Source organism: Cervus elaphus, chromosome 1, assembly GCF_910594005.1.
Source record: "Cervus elaphus chromosome 1, mCerEla1.1, whole genome shotgun sequence".
In the NCBI taxonomy this organism is placed as follows: Eukaryota; Metazoa; Chordata; class Mammalia; order Artiodactyla; family Cervidae; genus Cervus; species Cervus elaphus.
The window spans coordinates 55266979-55292360 of record NC_057815.1 but is presented as its reverse complement, the minus strand read 5'-3'; the positions used below and the strand labels follow the sequence as shown (position 1 = coordinate 55292360).

General features: G+C 36.4%; 1 protein-coding gene across 2 annotated transcripts in view; it reads right to left on the bottom strand.

Moving 5' to 3' along the window:
- Nucleotides 1-25382, bottom strand: part of RNF141 (ring finger protein 141) — a 36227-nt gene that overhangs the window by 10036 nt on the left and 809 nt on the right. For both annotated transcript variants that reach the window (XM_043903226.1, XM_043903235.1), the window contains exons 2-4: nt 16188-16379; nt 12840-12948; nt 4472-4653 (exon numbers count right to left, since the gene is read on the bottom strand). In XM_043903226.1, coding sequence (XP_043759161.1) covers nt 4472-4653; nt 12840-12948; nt 16188-16330 — 434 coding nt within the window. In that variant the 5' untranslated portion in view covers nt 16331-16379. The remainder of the gene's footprint in view (nt 1-4471; nt 4654-12839; nt 12949-16187; nt 16380-25382) is intronic.

Genomic DNA, 25382 nt, shown 5'->3' with positions numbered 1-25382 from the left:
CAAGCTAGATTTAGAAAAGGCAGAGGAACCAGAGATTAAATCACCAACATCTGTTGGATCACAGGAAAAACAAGGGAATTCCAGGTAAACATCTACTTCTGCTTCATTGACTTTATTAAAGCCTTTGACTATCACAAAAAACTGTGGATCACAACAAACTATGGAAAATTCTTAGAGATGGGAATACCAGACCACCTTACCTGTCTCCTGAGAAACCTGTATGTGAATCAAGAAGCAACAGTTAGAACCAGACACGGAACAACTGACTGGTTCAAAATTAGGAAAGCAGTATGTCAGGGCTGTATATTGTCACTCTGCTTATTTAACTTATATGCAGAGTACATCATGTGAAATGTTGGGCTGGATGAATCACAAGCTGTAATCAAGATTTCTGGGAGAAATATCAACAACCTCAGATATGCAGATGATACCACTCTAATGGCAGAAAGTGAAGAGGAACTGAATAAACTCTAGATAAGGGTGAAAGAGGAGAATGAAAGTGCTGGCTTGAAACTCAACATTCAAAAAACTAAGATCATGGCATCTGGTCCCATCACTTCATGGCAAACAGGGAAAAAGTAGACACAGTGACAGACTTTATTTTCTTGGGCTCCAAAATCACTGTGGATGGTGACTGTAGCCATGAAATTAAGAGATGCTTGCTCCTTGAAAGAAAAGCTATGACAAACCTGTGCGTGCTAAGTCACTTCAGTTGTGTTTGTCTCTTTGTGACCCCATGGACTGTATAGCCTGCCAGGATCCTCTGGCCACGGGATTCTCCAGGCAAGGATACTGGAATGGATTGCCATGCCCTCTCCAGGGGGATCGTCCCAAACCAGGGATTGAACCTAAGTTTCTTATATCCCCTGCAGTGGCAGGCAGGTTCTCTACCACTAGTGCCATCTGGGTAGCCCTTGACAAACCCAGACAGCATATTACAAAACAGAGACATCATTTTGCCAACAAAGGTCTGTATAATCAAAGCTATGGTTTTTCCAATAGTCATGTACAGATGTGAGAGTTGGACCATAAAGAAGGCTGAGTGCCAAAGAACTGATGCTTTTGAATTGTGGAGCTGGAGAAGACTCTTGAGAGTCCCTTGGACAGCAAGGAGATCAAACCAACCAATCCTAAAGGAAACCAACTCTGAATATTCACTGGAAGGACTGATACTGAAGCTGAAGCTACAATACTTTGGCCACCTGATGGGAAGAGCCGACTCACTGGAAAAGACCTTGACCCTGGGAAAGATTGAGAGCAGGAGGAGAAGGGGTTAACAGAGGATGAGATACCTCTGTTGGATGGTATCACCAACTCAAAGGACATGAGCTTGAGCAAACTGCGGGAGACAGTGGGTAGGGAAGCCTGGCATGCTACAGTTCAAGGGGTCGCAAAGAGTCAGACATAACTCAGCGACTGAACAACAAGGTGCTATGTATTGTGCCAGATCCAAAAGAACTGGGGTCTCTGCTCTTGAGGAGCTTACAGTTTATGTCTAAGGATGTGGACTTGGTTGTCAGTAGCAAAGACTATAACTGAATCCATAAAGAGTGACAGACAGGGTTTTGAAGGTTAGAGTTTAAAGCTGAGGGCAGAGGGCCACAGAGAACAGTATTCTGGATGGAGGTAAAAGAAAGAAAAAAGGATACAGAAGCAGCCAGTGGAAGCCGTACTATGTTCACTTGATTTTTTTGCTACCTTCCTAGCAGTACAGTTACCAGAAGAAGGAGGGAGAAAGTCTTGCTGTTTGTCCTTATTAGACCACTTGTAGAATAGAGAATTCAGTTCTCTGTCCCCCTACTCTGAAAAACAAATTTACAGATAAAAGGTCATCCAGGAAAGCCTCTGGGATATAGAAGAGACCAATATAAACAAAGGCTGAAGGAACTGGGGAGGTTTATCCTGGGGAACAAAAGGCTCAGTGAGAATTGATTAGTGTGTTCAAATATTTGACGGCTGAGAGAGAACAGACTTGTTTGGTGGAATTCCAGAGGGTACTGTCACTGAAATAAGTAGAAAACAGTAATAATTAGTAACAATGATAGTTAACTTTTATAGATACATATTTTTATGAGCCAGGCACTGTTCCAAGTATTTTACATATACTAACTCACTTAACTCTCTCAAGAGTCCTATGAAGTAGACCTTATTACTGTCATCTTCTTTTAAAAGATGAGGATACTGAGTAAAGAGAGGTTTAATAACTTGTCCAAAGTGACACAGTAAGAAGTAAAGCCAGGATTTGAACACAGGCAATTTGGTTCTAGAATCTGTGCTGTGCTGCCTTAGGAGAGCTAGATTTTGGCTCTAAGAAAAATTATGCAAAAGGGAAAATTACACAGTGATTAAAGCCATTTGTGTATCAAAAACCTTGTCTTTCTGAGACAGTGAGTCCCACACAACTGCAGGTGTTCATGTTCAAGCTGGACTACCACTTGGCTAAATACGGTAAGTCTTGCTACGCAAAGTGCTATCCATGGGTGAGCAGTAGTGACAACACCTGAGAGCTTGACAGAATCTCAAGCTTTTTCTCAAAACCACTGAATATCAAAGTTTAAGAAGCACTGTAGTACAGGATTTTCATGCACCAGGGAGTACTAATGCAGAGGTTAGGAGCATGGCTGTATTGCCAGACAGGCCTGAATGTGAATCTCCGCTAGACCAGTTTCTAGCCATGTCATTCATTTGTCTAAACCTCAAGTTGCTACATCTGCAATGAACCAAATCCCCTGGGATTGCTGTGATTTAATGGGTTTATAAAAAGGGCTTCCCTGATGGCTCAGACAGTAAAGAATCCACCTGCAATGCAGGAGACCTGGGTTCGACTCCTAGTTTGGGAAGATCCCCTGGAGGGCATGACAACCCACTCCAGTATTCGTGCTGGAGAATTCCCATGGAAAGAGCAGCCTGGCAGGCTACAGTCCATGGGGTCGCAAGAAGTTGGACACAACTGAGCAATTAAGCACAGAGCACAATAGTTTATATATGTAAAGCACTCCTCACAATGCCTAATACCCTATAAGTACTTAGTAAATATAAAATACTACTAGAAATAGGTACCAGATATAAGGCTGAATCAAATAAATACCTCTCAAGATCCCACTCAATCTGAAAAGTCTATTTTTCTATGAACTAAGTATATCAGGGTGTAAAAAACAAAAACAAAACCCCAAAATATACAAAGGCAAGCAGCAGCCCTAACCTACCAATTAGGCATTGAGTTTCCCAGTGTAGAGGGCACATGAAAAGGGATAACACTCTTACCTTCCTCATTAAGATGACTGCAATAAGAAAAAAGTATTACTTTCATTTTCGACCACAGAGCCTAGTAAATACTATTTACTATTAAATGCTATTTTCAACTTTCAAAATACTTAAAATCAATTTGAAGAGGGAAAGGAATAAAAAACAGAAAATCAGATGTCTGTCTTTGAAAGATTAACTTAACAAAATATAGGAAAGATAAGCCTAAATGCTACCTATAATACTCTAAAACTCATTTGGCATTTTATCAGTAACACTTGTACAGCCCAAGCCTAGAAAACCAAACAATCCTATTAAGGACAAACAGGAAAGAATAATTTAAAATACAATTTTACTACAACATAGTATTTGGAAACCAGTGGTTAAGAATGGATCGGAAAATGCAACCATAAATGGAGCAATAAAAATGAAATTCTTGTTAAGCATATTCTTAACTTTAAGGTAAAAGATACTGTCAGTACTGATTTGTGCTGTCTACCCTGTGTGACAATAAGACAGGATGTCAACATGTCTAGACCCACGTAAGCCTTTTTCCAGTGAGGCATTCACAAATTTAAATTATGGTCATGGCTGTCAAATGGCAACAGGTGGGTGCGTTCACATGCCAAAAGCATTATGGAGAAGGAAAAGAAAGTTTAGATAGAACAATAATATATTAGGCCTGAGTAAACAAGCACCATCACAGAAAATGCTGGCTGACCTCATTTCCTTCTGGTAACTCAGTACATGCAGTATGTGCACTAACTACTTGTCCATTCCAGAATGGACTGCCAAGTCCTGGAGCCAATATTTACAATATTAATGCTCCAATTAGTCAGATACCTTTAAGAAAAACTGGAATGGTTTTACCAGATTCTTGGACTTAATTCCTTGAAGGGCTTTGAATGTCTAAGATCCTAAATGCATATTAAAGAGGGTATTAACTATGTATCTTGTCATTAAATGCAAGCAAGTTGAGTATTCATGGAAACTGGGTTGACAGAAACATTACCTGGTATGAACCACTTTAGTTTTTCTTTAATGTGGCACTCTAACAATGTCCTGAAACACAGAATAGTCTGAAAGCAGATCTGGGATATAATACCATCTGAGACAAAAAGTAATGTGATTTAAGAAGTCACAGAGACCATTAGCAAAAATATTACTGTGATTTCAGTAGTTTACATGTTGGAAAAGAAGAGAAACATGGCATTTATGCATTGCTTACCTTCCCATCCAAAGACTAGCCTGACAAGATGTTACAGATGCTGAGTTTTCATCAGGGTCTTCAGAGGTGGAGCTCAGTGCCAATACTCCTGCTGCTTGACTTGTGATGTCTTTATAAAGCTGGATAAACTGGTACAAATTCATGATCCGTGATGCTTCCACAATGCCACTGCTTTTATTAATCTAAAAATACAAAGAAAATGAAAAAAAAAAAAAAAGTTGATAATCTTTCTGATTGACTTTTCCCAAAAAGGGGAACAACTATTTAGTCACCTAGGAAACAAAGTTTGCAAATTACATAACAAGAGAGCAAGAGTCTGAGCAAATGAATAATATCACTTCCTCTATGTTTGCAGGGTTCAAAATACACAATATTTTCTCCTGTGATAGTCAAAATAACCTGTAGGGTTGATTAGGCATCAACCTGTTTAGTAGTGGAGGTCAGGCAATTTTCCCAGACTTAAGAAATGAATTTTAGAGATCAGTATTAACAATCCTTTTAATTTATTTAAATAATTTCTTAAAGATATATTTGAATCCAACAACCACTTGCCATTCTGCTGTAACTGAAACAGATTAGTTTCTTGGATATCTTAAGTTCTATTACATACCAACACTTACAAACTGAAGCAAGAAAACTACAGTAAAGTAAATCCTAACAAAAAGTGGTTGAATTTTTCCCAGCAGGTCATTTTGAACTTTAGCATGAAGTAGAATCATTGGTCTACAGGTTGTAACTCTCCCCACTCTAGCTTACATTCTTTTTTTTTGATCTCATATTGCATTTTTGATGTCTTTTTCTTAAAATTTCTTTTAAGAAAATTGCTTTACATCTCACTTATATTCTTTTAAAAATATTTATTTATTTATTTTTGGCTGTGTGGGTCTTCATTGCTGCATGGGCTTTTCTCTAGTTGTGGCGAGCAGGGGCTACTCTTGAGTTGCAGAGCATGGACTCTAGGGTTTGCAGGCTTCAGTAGCTGCAGCTCCTGGGCTCTAGAGCAGAGGCTCAGTAGTTGCGGCGCAACAGCTTAGATGCTTTGCAGCATGTGGGATTGCCCCATATCAGTGATCGAACCCATGTCTCCTGCACTGGCAGGCAGATTTTTTACCACTGAGCCACCACCAAAGCCCCTAGCTTACATTCTTGATGTGAGGAGGTACTGGGGGCAAGTGTGAGGTAATAGGTAAGGAGAGACAACATTGCTTTCATCTGTCTTGGGAAGTCATGTAGTATGGAATATATTCTCTTTTAAAATGAGCAAAGCCAGAAGGATTGAGGGCATTGTATTCTTGGATAAAGAACTTGAAGTAATCAGAGACAGGTTATAAAGATGTGAAAGACTTCCTGTCAACACAGGAGGTACCACAGAAGACAGTGGGAACTATTAAAGGCAACTAAAGTATGAAGTCTGTTAAGTGCATATCAAAGTACACGGAGCAAACAATCAGAAAGCATTTAGAGAGAAATGAAGAATAGAGGAGAGATACAGAGTAGACCTTAAAATTGTAAATGAAAGTTTTTAAAAGTATTGTTGGAACTGGGGACATGAGAAAGTGAAGTAGTTCGATTATATTAAAAAACATGTTACAGCAACATTTCAATATTTTGAAGAATAACAGTTGTAATTAGCATTTATTGTTTATTACTTGAGAAGACAGTAAGAGAAAAAAGTTGAGAATCAAGTATGAATCAGACTCCGTATTGTGAAAATGGAAGAACCATTTCTAATAGAAAATTGATTCAGTTTGGGGAAGGTTAAGAGTCTATCTGGAGATGCAAATATGTAATATTCTTTGTAATAGATTATACATGGGGTAGAGAACAAATAGAATTACAGGTGATAGGAATTTATGTGGGGTAACAAAAAAAGACTTTCAGAGCTGAGGAAACTGAGCCACTCTTCCTTCGGAAATGCATAGTTCAGAAGAAATCAGGGAATAATTCACATAAATTTCGTATTTAATAGCAAAGTTTATAAAACTGCAATTTTTAAACTACTTGAAGTATAGCTGATGTATAATTATAGGTATACAATATAGTGATTCATAATTTTTAAAGGTTATACTCCATTTATAGTTATTATAAAATATTATCTATATTCCCTGTATTGTACAATATATCCTCGTAGCTTATTTTATACCTTATAGTCTTCTTAATCCCTAACCTTATATAGCCCCTCCTCTTTTCCTCTCCCCACTGGCAACCAACAGTTTCTTCTTTACATCCATGAGTCTACTTTTTTGTTATATTCACTACAAACTATAATTATTATAATCATAGGATTTACACAACAAATATTTACCAAGTACCCATCATGTGGATGTTATAGGCACTATATAGGTACTCCTGCTCTAGCACTAGTGACACAGTGTATAAAAACCAGATAAAAATCCCTGCCCTCATGAAGATTACTCTATAGGTTGGAGAGACAAAATATAGATAGGATGGAAATAAGTGTTAAGAAGAATATTAAACAGAGGAGAGAAAATGCTGAAAGGCTGCAGGGAAGGCCTCACAGTGGTGCCATTTAGGAACTAAAGCGGTCCAAGAATGAGTCATGTGGGTATCTGGGGAACGAGCATTCCAGGCTAAGAGAACAGGAAGTGCAGCGGCAGAAGTGAACCTGGCCAGTACTGTACTTGTCTTGATGACGGTAGCTTTGTAGTATAATCTGAAGTCAGGAAGGTTGATTCCTCCAGCTCCATTCTTCTTTCTCAAGACTGCTTTGGCTATTTGGGGTCTTTTGTATTTCCATATGAATTGTGAAATTTTTTGTTCTAGTTCTGTGAAAAATGTCATTGGTAATTTGATAGGGATCACACTGAATCTGTAGACTGCATTTGGTAGTATAGTCATTTTCACAATATTGATTCTTCCTACCCAGGAACATGGAATATCTCTCCGCCTGTTTATGTCATCTTTGATTTCTTTCATTAGTGTCTTATAATTTTCTGTGTACAGTTCTTTTGTTTCCTTAGCTAAGTTTATTCGTAGATATTTAATTCTTTTGTTGCAATGGTGAATGGGATTGATTCCTTAATTTCTCTTTCTGATTTTTCATTGCTAGTATATAGAAATGCAAGTGATTTCTGTGTACTGATTTTGTATCCTGCAACTTTGCTAAATTCACTGATTAGCTCTAGTAATTTTCTGATACTATCTGTAGAGTTTTCTATGTACAAAGTATCAGGTCATCTGCAAACAGTGAGACCTTTACTTCTTTTCTGATCTGGGTTCCTTTTATTTCTTTTTCTTCTCTGATAGCTGTAGCTAAGACTTCCAGAACTATGTTGAATAATAGTGGTGAAAGTGGACACCCTTGTCTTGTTCAAGACAGAATGGTACTGGCACAAAAACAGAAATACAGACCAATGGAACAAGATAGAAAGCCAAGAAATAAACCCATGCACCTACGGGTACCTTATTTCTGACAAAGGAGGCAAGAATATACAATGAGGCAAAGACAGCCTCTTCAATAAATGGTGTTGGGAAAACTGGACAGCTACATGTAAAAGAATGAAATTAGAAGACTTCCTAACACCATAAATAAATATAAACTCAAAATGGATTAAAGACCTAACTGTAAGACCAGAAACTATAAAACTCTGAGGAAAACACAGGCAGAACACTTGATGACATAAATCAAAGCAAGATCCTCTATGACCCACCTCCTGGAGTAATGGAAATAAAAAAAAAAGTAAACAAGTGGGACCTGATTAAACTTAAAAGCTTTTGCACAGCAAAGAAAACTATAATCAAGGTGAAAAAACAACCCTCAGAATGGGAGAAAATAATAGCAAATGAAACAACTGACAAAGGAATAATTTCCAAAATATATAAGCAGCTCATACAACTCAATACCAGAAAAACAAACAACTTGATCAAAAAGTGGGAAAAAGACCTAAACAGACATTTCTCCAAAGAACATACATACATGTGCTAACAAACACATGAAAAGATGCTCAGATTCACTCATTATTAGAGAAATGCACATCAAAACTACAATGAGATATCACCTCACACCAGTCAGAATGGCCATCATCAAAGAGTCTACAAACAATAAATGCTGGAGACAGTGTGGAGAAAAGGGAATGCTCTTGTGCTGTTTGTGGGAATGTAAATTGATACAGCCATTATGGAAGATGGTATGGAGATTCCTTAAAAAAGTAGAAATAAAACCACCATATGACTCAGCAATCTTACTCCTAGGCATATACCCTGAGGAAACCAAAATGGAAAAAGATACATGTATCCCATTGTTCGCTGCAGCACTATTTACAATAGCTAGAACATGGAAGCAACCTAGATGTCCATCAACAGATGAATGGATAAAGAAATTGTGGTATGTATACACAATGAAATATTACTCAGCCATAAAAAGTAATGCCTTTGAGTCAGTTCTAATGAGGTGGATGAACCTAGAATCTATTATACAGAGTGAAGTAAGTCAGAAAGAAAGATAAATATCATGTTCTAATGCATATAAATGGAATCTAGAAAAATGGTACTGAAGAATTTACTTAGAGGGCAGCAATGGAGAAACAAACATAGAGAACAGACTTGTGGACATGGGGAGAGGGTGAGATGTACGGAAAGAGTAACATGGAAACTTCCATTATCATATGTAAAATAGATAGCCAATGGGAATTTGCTGTATGGCTAAGAAGCTCAAATAGGGGCTCTATATCAACCTAGAGGGGTGGGATGGAGAGGGAGATGGGAGAGAAGTTCAAAAGGGAGGGGATATATGTATACCTATGGCTGATTAATGTTGAGGTTTGACAGAAAACAAAATTCTGTAAGGCAATTATCCTTCAATAAAAAAATTAATTAATTAACTAAAAAAAAAAAAAAGAAGCAAACCTGGCAAGAAGCCCAGGGCAACTGGAACAAAATAAGAGAGGGAAGACTGGTAGAAGATGAGGTTAGGGAGTGAGGTGGGGCCAAATGTATAGGACTTTGCTGATCACAGTAATGATTTTGGCTCTTATCTCAAGTACATGGCAAGTCACTGGAGGGTTCTGAGCCAAGGAAAATTAAGATCTAATTTCACTTCAGATTATGAGTGGAATAGACTGGTTGTTGATCTGAGACTAGACAGAATGGGGACAAGGGCGGATAAGCAAGGAGATGAGTTAGAAGGCACCTGGAATAATCCCAGTGAGAAATGATGGTTGCAAGGAATAAGGTAATAGTAGTAACAATGGTTAAGAGTTGGTCACATTCTGAATATATTTTGAAGAGCAACCTATCAGGATTCAATTATGCACTGACTGTGGGGTGGGTATAAGAGAAAAAGAGAAGTCAAGATGACTCAAAGGTTTTGGTCTAAGTAACAAGACAGATGAAAATAATATAATTCATGAAGCTTCTGAACAGCTACCTTAGTCCATAATTTTAATTAATTCATTAATTTTCTAATATTTTCACAAAGTATTCCATTTAAAAATTATTTAGATTGTTTTTTTGTTTAAACTGGTGGAAGAGGGGTTTTCTGTGATTTGTAGCTGATGGCAATTTAAATGACAGAGGAATGAACATTCTAGATGAGGGAGCTCAATAAGCAGAGGCATTGAGATGGGAAAGTTGCAGCTACACAGCCTTAAATTAGTTAAGCCTGGTGAGACTGTAGACTGCAAAAGGGGACAATGATAAAACAGAAAAGACAGTTTGGAGCCATATTGCAGAAGGCCTCAAATGCCAGGTTAATGAGTTGGAATTTTTTTTTTTTTAACATTTATTTAAATCACTGGGTCTTCACTGCTATGCACGAGCTTTCTCTAGTTGCAGCGAGTGGGGGCTACTATTTGTTGTGGTGCACAGGCTTCTTTTTGTGGTGGCTTCTCTTGTTGCAGAGCACCAGCTCTAGCGCACACAGACTTCAGCAGTTGGCGCTACAAGGGCTCAGTAGTTGTAGCTGTAGGGCTCCAGAGCACTGGCTCAGGAGTTGTGGTGCACAGGCTTAGTTGCTCCGAGGCATGTGGGATCTTCTGGAATCAGAGATCAAACCTGTGTCCCCTGCTTTGGCAGGCAGATTCTTAACCACTGGATCACCAGGGAAGCCTGAGTTGGGACTATTTTGAAGCCAAGGAAGAATTGTTGAGGAACTTTAGACAGAAAAGTGATCTGATGAGAGCTGTGCTTTAGAAAGGCTATTCTCATAGCATCACAAATTAGAATTAGGAGAGGAGTCTGAAGGTGCAGAGACTAATCACAGAATCTAAAGTAATCTAGAAGAGAAGAAAGAGGGGCCTAAGTATTAGTTACAGTCTCCTTGAGAGTGTGAACTCTGTCTTACAAATAAACTCAAGTGAAATATAGTAGAGGTAAAACCGAAAAGATCAGCTGGATGGTTACTGTGGAAGAGAGAGCAAGAAAAGGAGAAAGAAAGTATATTATTTCAGAAATGACCTTTGTCACTAGTTTTTATAAATTTACCATGTATCCTATGAAGTAGACTTGCAAATAGTCCTGAAAGATTATGTACAGTGTAAATTCACAGACAATGGGAATATGGAAGATACTTAATTTGAATGGATTTTACACATTTTAAGCCCAGTTCTTCATTTCTTCGTTATCTTATTTCTTTGCAAAGTCAAAGGTTGCAGATTCCCAAAGTTCTTTTGGGGAGGATGCATATTTACAGCACTGTAAAAAACCTCTAATGAATTTAATATAAATATAATCCCCAAAACAAACACAAAATGGAAAAATATGTGGTTGGTACAATTTTTGAGACCAGGAGTCAAACTATAAACAACAAAATGTGACTGTCGATCAAGTTATTTCAGCATGTATTCTGTTATTTCTGACGGTGCAGAGATAATACATTCTGTTATTTCAGCATGTATTCTCTTTCTTCTCACCTAGATTACTTTAGATTCTGTGATTAGTCTCTGCACCTTCAGACTCCCCTCCTAATTCTAACCTGTGATGCTATGAGTATAAACTTTCTAAAGCACAACTCTCATCAGATCACTTTTCTGTTTAAAATTCCTCAACAATTTGTAACATATTATACACTATATAAAGTTACACTGCTACCCAAACTAGTATCATATTATCTACTTCTGATGAATAATGTAAAAAATTTTTGAATGATGGTTCTCTCACAGCTATTATAGTGCTTTTTTAAAATTTGGACTTAAAAAAAAAATCAATAAGCAAATGTTCAATGTGGATAGACCCAGTTGAATGGTATTAAACGATACTGTATATTTTCTCTAAACCAACTGTAAACTTGAACAGGTGCCATTCAACTTCAGTCAAGGGTGGAATTAGTCCACATTTATTCAAGTGTGGAAGTAAGATCTTGGTCTTTGCTAATCTAATCCTCTTAAAAGTTCTTTTATTACTTAAATAGATTAGACCTTCAAATTTGATCAACTAAATAGAATCAATCCTACTACACTTACAGCTTAGTAGAGGCAATAAACCTATTGGGGAAATGTGGCATATTATTTGGGTAACATCCAGGATCCATGATACAAAAGAAAAAAAATCTCCTTACCCAGGAATTCTTTACAGATTGATCAGGAGTTGAATTAAGGACATTCATGACTGCCCAACTTATTGTTTATAGGACTATGGATGATTTTATTGTATTTAAGAGCAGGGGCTGGGATAGGAGAAAGCTTAATAAAATTCATTCCCTCATTTTCACCAAAAGTTCACTGGCCTCAAAAAGGTTAAGAACCACCTATTCTAATCTACCCATTAGTGGATAAGGCTTCCTGATACTCTATGACTGCTGCCATCACAGTTTTTTACATAGTTGATATACTCATTTATCTTAAATTTAAAGATGAATTAAGAGACACAGTGTACTGATGGTGAAAATCCCTTAATTAACTAAAAATAACTTACAAAAAAAAAAAAAAAAAACTCCAAACCCACAATCCATTGTAAAACTAAAAATTACTTTTAACCCCCCCAACCAAACCAAAAAACCAACACTTTCTAATGGATTTTTAAATTATCATTTAACAAATAAAACCTAGTGTTTTTTTAAAAGAAATGATCTCATAAGATACTTTAATTTTTAAGAAGTCATCTTAGAGCTATGTAGGGTGTCACTTTAGGATTCCACAGTCAGTTAAAATCCAAAAACAGAGGTACATGATAAAGATGAAGAGTTTACTACTGCCTTCCTTGAGTATAAAAATTTCTGCTATATGACAATTATATAACCAGTGAAATTTAGTTAACCTGGAAGAGCCATCAAAATTATTTTACACAGTTTTACAAATAAATATTAATAAAAACCAAATTATAAATATTCATTTCTGCTATATTATACTAATAATTACAGTTCTAACCACCAAAATAGTTTAAGTTTAGAGCTGGAAGTTTCTATCACTCTTACCTTGGTACAGACCACTCGTACAACCACTTTCCAAAAGGCAGAGGAATCAGAGCCAGGTTGTACCTCAAAGAGAAGATGTTTTTCCTGGCCAGAAGCCACTTTAGCAGTTCTGAAAAGAGGCAAACACATTCATTAATTTTATGAAAAGTCATATAAAATAATGGAGCTATGAGACCAGATTCAAGAAAGTTTAAGGCAGAGGAGGAAATGTGAAGAAAACACAGAAAGGCAAGTAACAGTAACAGTGATTGTAATAGGTAAGATTCTTAAAATACAGGGATAGAAAATGTTTTGACTATACACATACAATTTAATTTCCAAAATGGACAGCATAGTGGAATGATGTTTATAAATCTATTTTTCTGAGATCTATATCTCAATGGTCTTTAAATTTCTAATAAAGACATTTAGGAAAAAATGTGTACAAAGAATCAGGTACTTAAAAGAAAAAATTCAGCTGGTTTCATTTATCCCAATTTTGACTACTGCCTCAGATATATATAAAATGTGAAAAAATCTTGCTCTTGGTTGAGTCTTTCCTTAAGGAACAACACATATTTTTATAGATAATTTGAAACTGGATGAAGCAAATGATTTTGAGACATAGAACTTTACTCTCTTCCCCTAGCAGAGTCATTCTAATTTACAAAGAAAGAGAATACTAACATAAGAATGTAACACTTTTTAGGATAACTCAATATTGTGCATAAGTGTCAATTTAAATCAGTTCAAAGACATAATTAAGTATTGCAGCTCCTTTTTTATTTTTTAAATCATTACTCACATTTCTCTCTGAACACCAGTGGGGATATCATATTCAGAGCTAAGTAACTTTCAGCTAAATAAATTGAGGCCATTGAAAATTAAGCAACTAGCCCTAGGAAACAAAATCAGCCAGTTAAACTAGTACTGCCAGTTGTCAGTTCCATTTTCTAGCTATCAAGTCATGCTTCTTTTATGTAAGTTTAACTATATAATTCTCAGACAGCACTGAATTTGTGAAATGTCCAACTCTGGTCCATGGAAATTGGTTTTAAGAAGCAAATATAGTCAGAAACATTCTGTGCTAAATAAATAAAAGGGAGACACACTATACCATCGTCTCTGTATTACACAGTAAGCTTAGCTTGTGGATGCTTTCATAGGACACATTTTATCCAGTATCTTTAGACCAAAAAACAAAATTTCAAAGGACAGACTAGGTTTTTTTGTATATAAGTTCTAAGACTTTAGGGGATGGCAAATGTCATTGATTACTTGTTAGAAAGTTGAAACAATAAACTTTATAAAAAAGTATTTCACTTTTATGGTACTATTAAATTCACAATCCAATTTTATTTATTTCCTAGGAATATGTTCTCAAAAGTAATGACTCAAATCTACCATTTGTATGATCTTAAAAAAAAAGAACAAAATAAAATGCTAGAGTTTTAAAAATCATGACTACATGTTTATTATAAAAGATCAGACAATAAACAAATACACACAGTAAAATGTAAAATCCCTCTTATCTGCCCACTTCTCCATCAGCTCACCAGAGACCCAATGTGTATCCTTCCAATTCATTTTCTATGCATTTACATACAGGATCCATCCCTATATCTGTACAGGGTTCTTTTTTTTTTTTTTTGGTTTGTTTGTTTTTAATGAGTGAAATCCAATGTTTTTAAAAGAAATGCTGTTCTAATATAACTTTTAAGAGTCAAGAATGCTTTATTCTTCATGACCAGCTAACGACAGGATGCTCCAGCCATGTCCATAAAAAGACTTATTTCCTTCTTTTTATCTAAGTGTTCCAGATAGCCAAGTATGTCTCTTATCTGATATAGCTATAACAAAACTTAAGGAGTACATTCATGTATTTTACCCTAAACTATATTAATGGTGACTATAATATAAATTGATATATGCTAAATGGTCCCAAACTTCTAGGTGATTTTGTTTGGCCTTTTCCAGGTTTAAGGAGAGGTAATGTGGGATAGTGGGAAGAACTTTAGATTTAGGGAAAGCTGGTTGATTTAGGGAAATCAATACTTGAGTAATCACTTTAGACCTCAGTTAAAACTTCAGTCTGTCAGCAGAGTGCCCTGCACATACTCTGTGTTCAGCCAATGTTAGCTAAGTTGAATAGACTAAAGAGAGAACCTTTAAAAGGTTTAAAAGGCAATGCCAATAAGTTATAACTATACCTTCAGGGAGATAGAAGATACATATATAAAGAGTCAGATACAAGTGCTGCTAGAGGAAGGCTTCATAGAAGTGACATCTGCTCTCCTGTCACTAGGGAGAATACACAAACAAAAATGGAGTATTTTAAAAGTATAACAATCTGGGGTCATTCAGGGACAAAGAGCCCTGTGTATTTTAATATCTTCTATACAGATCAGTATAAAAATTGATTTAATAAAGAATAATTCACAAAGAAAAGGCTAAGTTCTATTAGGTGTGCTCTTTAAGGAGGCAGAGAAGTTTATATTCCATCTTAGAAATCCATTCAAGAATTAAGTAGAGATTTAAAGAAAGTGAAAGTGAAAGTTGCCTCCGACTCTGTGACCCCATGGACTATACAGTTCATGGAATTCTCTAGGCCAGAATACTGGAGTGGGTAGCCTTACCTTTCTCCAGGGGATCTTCCCAACACAGGGATCGAACCCAGGTCTCCCACATTGCAAGTGGATTCTTTACCAGCTGAGCCACAAAGGGAAGCCCAAGAAAACTGGAGTGGGTAGCCTATCCCTTCTCCAGGGGATCTTCCCAACCCAGGAATTGAACCAGGGTCTCCTGCATTGCAGGTGGATTCTTTTACCAACTGAGCTATCAGGGAAATCCATCAAAGATTAAAAGATGATCAGAGATTTAAAGATGATAGCTAATTAGAAAACATTTATAAACAAAACATCTTATTCTTCAGTGATGACAAATTACTACCATATAGGCGTGTATCTGGCAAAATAGTGGTTCAGTGGACAATCACAGATTTATTATCTAGATGAACTGGCTGATAGTCAGAAACCTGAAGTGTCCTTTGACTATCCTAGGCGCTGTTCTCTAGATGACTAATTGGTATATTCTCTTCTGTTATTCACCTTCTTCAGTGCTTTAAAACAAAGGTCAATTTATATGCCCATGATCAAAATTCAATTTTAAGTTCTTTCCATTCTTTTAGTCCTATGACATATTTTGAAACAGTCACATAGAAAGTCTTAAGGTATTCAATAAATACCTGCTACCCACTGCTGCTGAAAACATTAAGTCTTACCAATCAACACTTCTGGATATTTTTCAGACAGTCACAACAATGGAGCATATGTTAGGGAGAAAAAATAAAATGAAAAGAGCAAGTCTTACACATCATTAAGTTCTGCTACTCTTCCAAGAAATTCTTCATAAGTTAAGGAGCCACTTTCTCGAACCAATGTGACATGTTTTGCTACCTTTTCTGGTAACTTGTTAAGAACCAACTGTGTCTGATCCGAAATTTGCTGTCCCATGATGAGATGATGTCTTATGAAATCCAAAGAGTGTTGCTTCACATAGTTTCTGTCAAACATACATAAAAGTTACTTTTATGTGCAATATAAAAATGGAAATATATCCATCCCTTCAAGAAAATAAAAACAAGAATACTTTTAAGTGAGATCTCAATAAACTCGCATGAACCTAAGGTGGAATTTCAACAACTATAAAGATTTACAGTTCTATTTTTCTAAACATCATATAGTTAAATAAGAAAACAGGATTCATATTGGGGGGGTGCATTTCTACAATTTTGTCTATTTGGCAACCATTACACACACACAGGCATTTAATTGACTATATTTAATGGGAAGCTTATTCACCTCATATAATTTTCCTAAAAACATTTCCTGACTGCTCACCACATGTCAGGCTTCAAACTAAGGGCCTTCTTATACTATCTCATCTATTTTTTCCAATAACCCTAAGAAGTGGGCATTATTATAGCCCTAGTTGACAGATGAGGAAATAGAATTGAGTGACTTATCTAAAGTTAAACAGTTGGTAAATGGTTCAAGTGAACTTTAAACTCATGTTTTTTAGATTCTTGTGCTTATATTCTTCAGTTTAGTTCAGTTTAGTTGCTTAGTCATGTCCAACTCTTCGTGATCCCATGGACTGCAGCACACCAGGCCTCCTTGTCCTTCACCAACTCCCAGGGTTTACCCAAATTCATGTCCATTGAGTCGATGATGCCATCCAACCATCTCATCCTCTGTCATCCCCTTCTCCTCCCACCTTCAATCTTTCCCAGCATCAGGGTCTTTTCAAATGAGTCAGCTCTTTGCATCAGGTGGCCAAAGTATTCGAGTTTCAGCTTCAGCATCAGGACTGATCCCCTTTAGGATGGACTGGTTGGATCTCCTTGCAGTCCAAGGGACTCTCAAAAGTGTTCTCCAACAGCACAGTTCAAAAGCATCAATTCTTCAGCGCTCAGCTTTCTTCACAGTCCAACTCTCACATCCATACATGACTACTGGAAAAACCATAGCCTTGACTAGACGAACCTTTGTTGGCAAAGTAACATCTCTGCTTTTTAATATGCGTCTGGGTTGCTCATAACTTTTCTTCCAAGGTTATATTCTTAAACACTATAATATTCTATGATGTATAATCATGATATAATAGATCAGCTAAAATTTTTATTGTAGAATTACTATATTTATAAATGTGCAACTTAATTCTAATTGTAAAATATATGTAAATTTAACAGATTTTTCAGCAAACTGAACTACCTTACATTTTCTGCTTAGGAAAAAAAGATAGTGCTTTGGCTTTTTAACTCCTCTAGGTATTTTAAACTTAGAATTTATGTAATTTGTTTTCTAAATATAAAGGTGATATTTTAGTTAAAAGTCTAGATCACTAATAACCTGCTATCAATGGAGATCAATAAGTTACTGAATTGACTTAAAATTTAATTACAAAAATTTATTTAGTAATCATTCAGATCATTAAAGATTCTATGTATCATGGCTAGAGAAGAGTTGGATATGTTTATTCTAGATAGTTTTCTTTCCTTTGGTTAAAATAGAAAGCAAGATAAACTTTTAGTATTTATCTATCCTGATATGTCAGAGAAGGCAATGGCAACCTACTCCGGTACTCTTGCCTAGAAAATCCCATGGACAGAGGAGCCTGGTAGGCTGCAGCCCATGGGGTCGCTAAGAGTCAGACACGACTGAGCAACTTCACTTTCACTTTTCACTTTCATGCATTGGAGAAGGAAATGGCAACCCACTCCAGTGTTCTTGCCTGGAAAATCCCAGGGGTGGGGGAGCCTGGTGGGCTGCCATCTATGGGGTTGCATAGAGTCAGACATGACTGAAGTGACTTAGCAGCAGCAGCATCCTGATATGTTATAAAACTGAATAAAGAAATCTGATTCAATATATATACCACTACTAATAACAGTAAAATCAACGAATATTTGTTGACCACTTCTATTGTGTTACAGTCTTCTAGGCACTTTACATGTATTCATAAATTTAGTCATTTAAATCCTCATGATAAACATTTTATAAACAAAGAAACAAGATAGTTAAGGAAACACGCACAGAGAGGTTAAAGTAACAAAGTCAAAAAATCAAGTAAGAGTTTTTTAAAAACTACAGTTGGAAAAAGAAAAAAGTATTAGAATAAAAAAAAAATCTAATTGCCCCTCCTCCAAGAAATTCCATTTTATTTACCCATTAAAGACTATCATTTTACCTCACCTGAATTAATACTCATAGCATATAAAACAGGTGAAATAGTAACAATTTATAGCAAAAGTTCTGTCAGGAAATCTCCTTTAACATTTAATAAAAAAAGTAAGCTAAAACTAAAATATTAACTATCTAACTTTAAAATATAAAATCATTTACAGTAAGAGTTCTCAGTAACCATAAATATGCAAATTTTGTCTTTTGGTATTCAAATCTAAAATATTATATTTGAGGCTTATTCTTTTAGTCACTTTAAATATAGGAAAAGTACAACTGTTCTAAAAAGAAAAACTCGACAATTACTGTTTTGAATCTGAGCCTACTTGGCAATGATAAGTATGTATTACAGAGATAAATGAAAGGAAGTTGTTGAGGAAGATCCAAGGCACTAAAAAAAATCTCTGAAGGCAAAATTACATATTTTAAATATAGCCAAGTGCATTCATAACTGTATTCAAAGAGAAACAAAGATTTTAGCCTAGAGGAGATCTTGAGAGTATTCAATATTAGTGACTCCTGGATTTCACAAACTAGTCAAGTCTCAAAGCCCCGTGGTGCTGCACATTTGTTTCTATTCTAAGTAAGGACTGTGTCCAACAATAAACAAACAAACAAAAATCTCTAAAATGTAACAAAAAAATTTAAGAACTTACAACCTAAGAAATAGAAGGATATGTTAATAATACTAGAATAAAAGTCCTTCCCAAGAAGGCAGTAATTTCACACTGACATACAATACATACACAAACACTACTGTCCTTATTTCTCTTGTTCTAATCCAAATGTGTGAAAACATCAGGAGCCAAAGGTTGTACACCAGTGCTAGGGAGCCACTGTTACACAGCCTTTGAAAAATTAAATTCAATAAGCACCATACCCCCTGCATTGTGCTATGTTCTGGGGCTTCAAAAGTCAGTGCAAGAAACGTGGTTCTTGCCATCATGGAGCATCTGATACAGTGGGGAAGACATAGCAATCACATAATAAATACATACAAAATGATAGGGCTTCCCTCATAGCTCAGTTGGTAAAGAATCTGCCTGCAATGCAGGAAACCCTGGTTCGATTCCTGGGTCAGGAAGATCCCCTGGAGAAGGGGTAGGCTACCCACTCCAGTATTCTTCCCCTGTGGTTCAGCTGGTAAAGAATCTGCCCACAATGCAGGAGACCTGGGTTCGATCTCTGGGTTGGGAAGATCCCCTGGAGAAGGGAATTCCCACTCCAGTATCCTGGCCTGGAGAATTTCACTGACTGTATAGTTCATGGGGTCACAAAGAGTCAGACAGACTAAGCAGCTTTCACTTTCACAAAATGGCAAGTGCTAAGCCAAACAAGTATAGGGTATTGAAAGCCTAAAGCCTATAAAATCGGGACTTGACCTAGTCTTGTCAGAAAAGTCCTTGGGCAAACATTTGATCTGCCATCAGTCACAGTTACCCAGAGAAGAGAGACGGGGCATGGCAAGGGGAGGACAGTCCAGGCAGAGACTACAGAAAGTGCCTAACACAGGGAGGAGTATGGTAACTTTGAGGTAATTAAAAAAACTCAAGTGTGACTAAAACCCAGAGAGGGAGACTGCCACCAAGAGATGGGATGTTTACCATTTTTGTTGATGACAAAGACAAGACTGCATGCCTGCTCAATCTATGGATGAGTCCAGTTTTAGTCACTGGAATGAATAATATCCACAGAATATTAGAATCAAGACTGAAAGTGTATACTTCTTTTGTGAAACTGAATAAAGTATATCAAATATGACTAACTTGCTCAGGATCTAACCTAAATATGTTTTAAAATGCACATAAAGCACATAGGTAACATATGCTTAAAAGTAATTAAAATATAAATGGTCTGAAGGTTCTAGTCAAATACAGATAAGAAAGATGCTAAAATAATCCTAAATTCTTGCTAGAAGCAGATGTACAGAGCAAGGGCCTAAAATTCCACTATGCTCTGTAACGGTTCCAACACACTGAAATTTTATAATGAGCTCTAAGAAGTCACACTTATTGTTTTAACTAATTAATCAATTAACTTGACTGCACCGGATCTTAGCTGCAGCACTCAGCATCTTTGATTTTCATTGTGGCATGTGGGATCTTTAGTTGCAGCCTGAAGACTCTCAGCTGTGGCATGTGGGATCTAGCTCCCCAAAACAGCGACTGAACCCAAGCCCCTGCATTGGCAGCAGAGTCTTAGCCACTGGACCACCGGGGAAGTCCTCCAAGCAGCCACACATTTAAAGAGCACAATCATTTGAACATATTTGGGAAAGCACACAAGATGTTACGGATCTAGAGAAGGAAACAAAGCGATTTATTTTAGATAATCATGGTTCAGTAACAACATGACAGGTTTGTTCAAACTCTTGAAGAGCTTTCATATGGAAGAGGAAGTAACATTTATTTTATATAGTTACACAGACCAGAATGGCCAGTATAAATTAGGTGGGCTTCAGGTCAATATAAAAATTTTCTATCATCCACAATCATCTAGAAGGGTTAAAAGCATGTGTGCTTTCATTGGAAAGATGGAAGTGCTTAAGCAAAAATAAGTTCATCTAAATAGTGTTTTAGAGAAAACTCTTACTTGAATGAGAAGTGGAGATGATCTCTAACCTAATATTTCACTCTCAAAGTTTTACTTAAATTCTCTCTAGCATTTCTATATTGATTTAATAAAAATGCAATAAAATATTCTAATCAACCAGACTGAAAACTTTACTTTATACCTACAATTCTTAACAAAAAATTAAACTTTTGAAATATATGGTCTTAAGATTTCATGTACAACATTAATGATAATTTAATCAATATGCCCACCAAACAAATAATAAAGAGATCTGGTTGCTTGTTTACTGAGTTAGAAAATGGTGGCTTTTAAGAGGTAGAACTGTGGGAGGGCGGTTCCAGAAGGAGGGGGACATATGTATACCTATGGTTGATTCATGAAGATGTATGGAAGAAACCAACACAAAATTGTAAAGCAATTATCTTTCAATTAAAAATAAATTTAAAAGTAAAATTAAATTAAAAAAAAAGAGGTAAAATTGTCATTATATGCAGACTTCATGATATTATATATAGAAAACCTTAAAGATTCTACCAAAAACCACTAGTTCTGATAAACAAATTTAGCAAGGTAGCAGGATATAAGATTAGCACACAGAAATATGTTTTAAAATTGCAGCCCCACTCCCTCCAAAAACAAAAACCTTAAACCTGACCAAGGAGCTGAAAAACTTATATGCTCTCAGAACTATAAAGCACTGATAAAAGAAACTAAAGATACATGTATATTTATGGCTGAGTCCCTTCACTGTTCACTGTAAACTACCACAACATTGTTAATCAGCTATAGTGAAAGTGAAGTCGCTCAGTCGTATCCGACTCGTCAGGACCCCATGGACTGCAGCCTACCAGGCTCCTCTGTCCCTGGGATTCTCCAGGGAAGAATACTGGAGTGTGGGTTGCCATTTCCTTCTCCAATGCATGCATGCATGCTAAGTCGTTTCAGTCATGTCTGACTCTGCACGACCCCATGGACAGCAGCCCACCAGGCTCCTCCGTCCACAGAATTCTCCAGGCAAGAATACCGGAGTGGGTTGCCATTTCCTTCTTGGCACATTAGCAATCACATATATTTACTCATAAAAGTTTAATTCATTAAAATTATTCCATACAAATACATGCATATATATATAAATCATAGACTTATGACCTTGATTAATAAACATTTGCTAATATATTTAGCAAAAAAAAAAAAAATACCCCTGGGTATATATTCCCCCCAAAAAGAAAATGCTAATTTGGAAAGGTGCATACACCCCTATGCTTGTGGCAGCATTATTTACAACTGCCAAGATATGAAAGCAACTTAAGTGTCCATCAACAGAAAATTAATAAAGAAGTGGTATGTAGATATACAATGGAACCTACTCAGCCATGAAAAAGAATGAAATCTTGCCATTTGCAGCAACATGGATAGACTTGGAGGGTATTATGCTTAGTGAAATAAGTCAGAGAAAGACAAATACTGTATGGTATCACGTATATGTAGAATCTAAAAAAATAAAACTAGTAAATATAAAACAAACAGACTCATAGAGAACAAACTGGTGGTTACCAGAGGGGAGAGGGAAAGAGGGAGGGGCAAGATAGGGATAGAGGATTAAATATACAAACTATCGTGTATAAAATAGATAAGCTACGAGGATATAGTGTACAACACAGGGAATACAGCCAATATTTTATAATAGCTATAAAATATTATCCCCCTCCAAAAGAAAATGGTCCATTTTGTTTCTATATTGTTTTGAATTGGTGTCCTAACTTTGAAGAAAATTTATAATTTGAAGCAGCGTATTATCTCATCTTGTAATTGTACTTGGTATCAGGAAGCCTGATTATGAACTCCTCAGATTAAAAGAGAAAACTATCTACAGACTACTGAAAGAGCATGGAACAGTGTCTCTCAACCTGTTTCAGTGGAGAAGGCCCCTGACTCACAGTTCATTTTGAATATCATAAAAAGATAAATATGAATCCATCTGAGAATAAAAATATGGCTCTGCAATCTAGATGCAATAAAATCACAATCAAGGGTGCATGCATGTTCACAAAACAATCTGCTGAGGCCACCCTCTAGTCACCCCCCACAGGTTTTTCAATGTCCCTCTTTGGTGACTCGGCACATTCTTCTATCACAGCACACATCATCAGTTAGGTCACTTGACCATCCCCCTCTGTGAGCTTCCTGAGGGTAGCAGCTGCGTTCTCTTTTCTGGCAGATACATAAGCACACAATAAATGTTTACCAACGGATACAGTAAATACTGTTGACAGTTTGGGGTTTTTTATTATTCACTTAGTATTTTTTTGACTTTTGTTAACTTGTTCAGTCATCTAATAGTCGGGAGAGAAGCTGATGTTAAAAAAACACAGGGAAGAAAAAATAGAAAATTTATTGTTAATGTTTACATGAATTGAGAAGCACTCATTATTTGACATGAGCAAAATACTTCCCTGTAGATCATGAAACAGCAGTATTGAACAGGAACTTAATTTGTAAACCACTGGCATACAATTTAGCAAAAGAAATCTCTGGTCAAGACTTAAAGAACTGGCCGCTCTCATACTATTGTGCCCCTATAATTTAGTCCTTTCAAGCAGGATAACAATGTGCTTTCAAAAAACATTTGAAGGATTTTCTAAATAAAGAATAACTGTTATTCTGAAACTCATAATATCAAGGATTCCAAAAATGCCACATTCCCTAGTGTGTGGTAACTCATACACTTGATCCCTTCTTTTTCTAACAAAATGAACTTTTGTAGTTCAAATATTCTTTATAAAGATATAAAAATCACATCATGGGTAACTGGAAAAAAAAAACTTCATGAAAATTTAAACCATATCCATTCATAAAAGGATTAAACAAAGATGAAAAGCCTAGAAGTGTAACAAAATGACTAGTTCACAAACACTGAGGTATTTAGAAAACCTCTCTGAAACCTGTTCTCCATGAAATTTTGTACCAATTTCTTTACTTAAAAAAGAGATATTTATAGTTGAAACTATTTTCACTGTTATTTAGCATCAGTGATGCTAAAAGTACTAAAAACTAAGGTTCCCAAAGATACTATTTATTACTCATTATACTGTAGATCACAAACAGATTATCAGCTGTCCTGCAAGACAAGAAATTTATGGAAGTTATAAAAGACCATATTGAAACAATTAGACTAGTCAGAGACACTATAGAGTCTGGAATGCTTGTTACAGACTCAAAGATCTTAATCAGACAAAAATCTCATATGAAGAAAATCTACGAAAGGATAGTACTTGGAGACTGAAAGCATGGATTTCTGTTATCATCAGGGTGTTTACTAGTACATTTCATATCTGGAAAAATGCAATAACTAGACTTGTAAGAATTCTCTTTGGACCTTCTCTACCTTTTGTGGAAGAGAAAGAGAAAGGAAGTGTGGCATGTGTTTAAATATGAACTAAGATGGCACAGGTGGTAACATACACCAAATATAAAAGTAACACACACCAAATATAAAGTGCACTTATACCAAATGACAAAGAACATATTTTGGAAACATACAATCATATTCTGAGGAAAATACTTAGAAACTGCAGCCAGGCAGCATCAGAGGAAAGGAGAAATATTCATACTATTTTTGTGTTCTGAATTCAGAAAGCATGGCTTCTTAGAGGGGAGATGCTTTCCAACATAGAGGCGGCTAATTCAGGATTGTTGGTCCAGGGCCCCTCATGTTCCAGATGAAATTCGGAAAGGATGGAGCTCATGTTATAGCAATAAGAATGGGCAGAGGAAGATGCAAAAGAATCACTCCACGTAGAAGATCTAAGAATTGTAAACCATAGGAAGGGTCACAGCCGCTTTATAAATACGCCAGAGACAAGAACTGAATCATCCGGCACAGTGAAACAAGCCAGGGTCAGAATACAGAGATGTACACTGAAAGGGGCTGGGGATAAATATTAACAATAACAGTAAGCCCACATTCTAACACGGTAACACGATAAAAATAACAAACAGATCATTCAAAAGCGGCACAGAAAGTTTCCCTTCCAGGAATGATTACTAAAATTAGTAGTAGTTAAACTTCTGATCTTTGCCGGGTCTCATGGAAGCTGGTTTGACAAGCTCAGGCCTTTCGGAAGGGGAGCAGCCTAAGCTAATTTAGAGAGGGTGGGCGGGTTAAGTAGACGGACTTGGATATTTCTGAGCCATTAGCCAGGCAAGGGTTTCTAACATGGGGTGTCCACTGCAGCGGGGGCGCACAGGT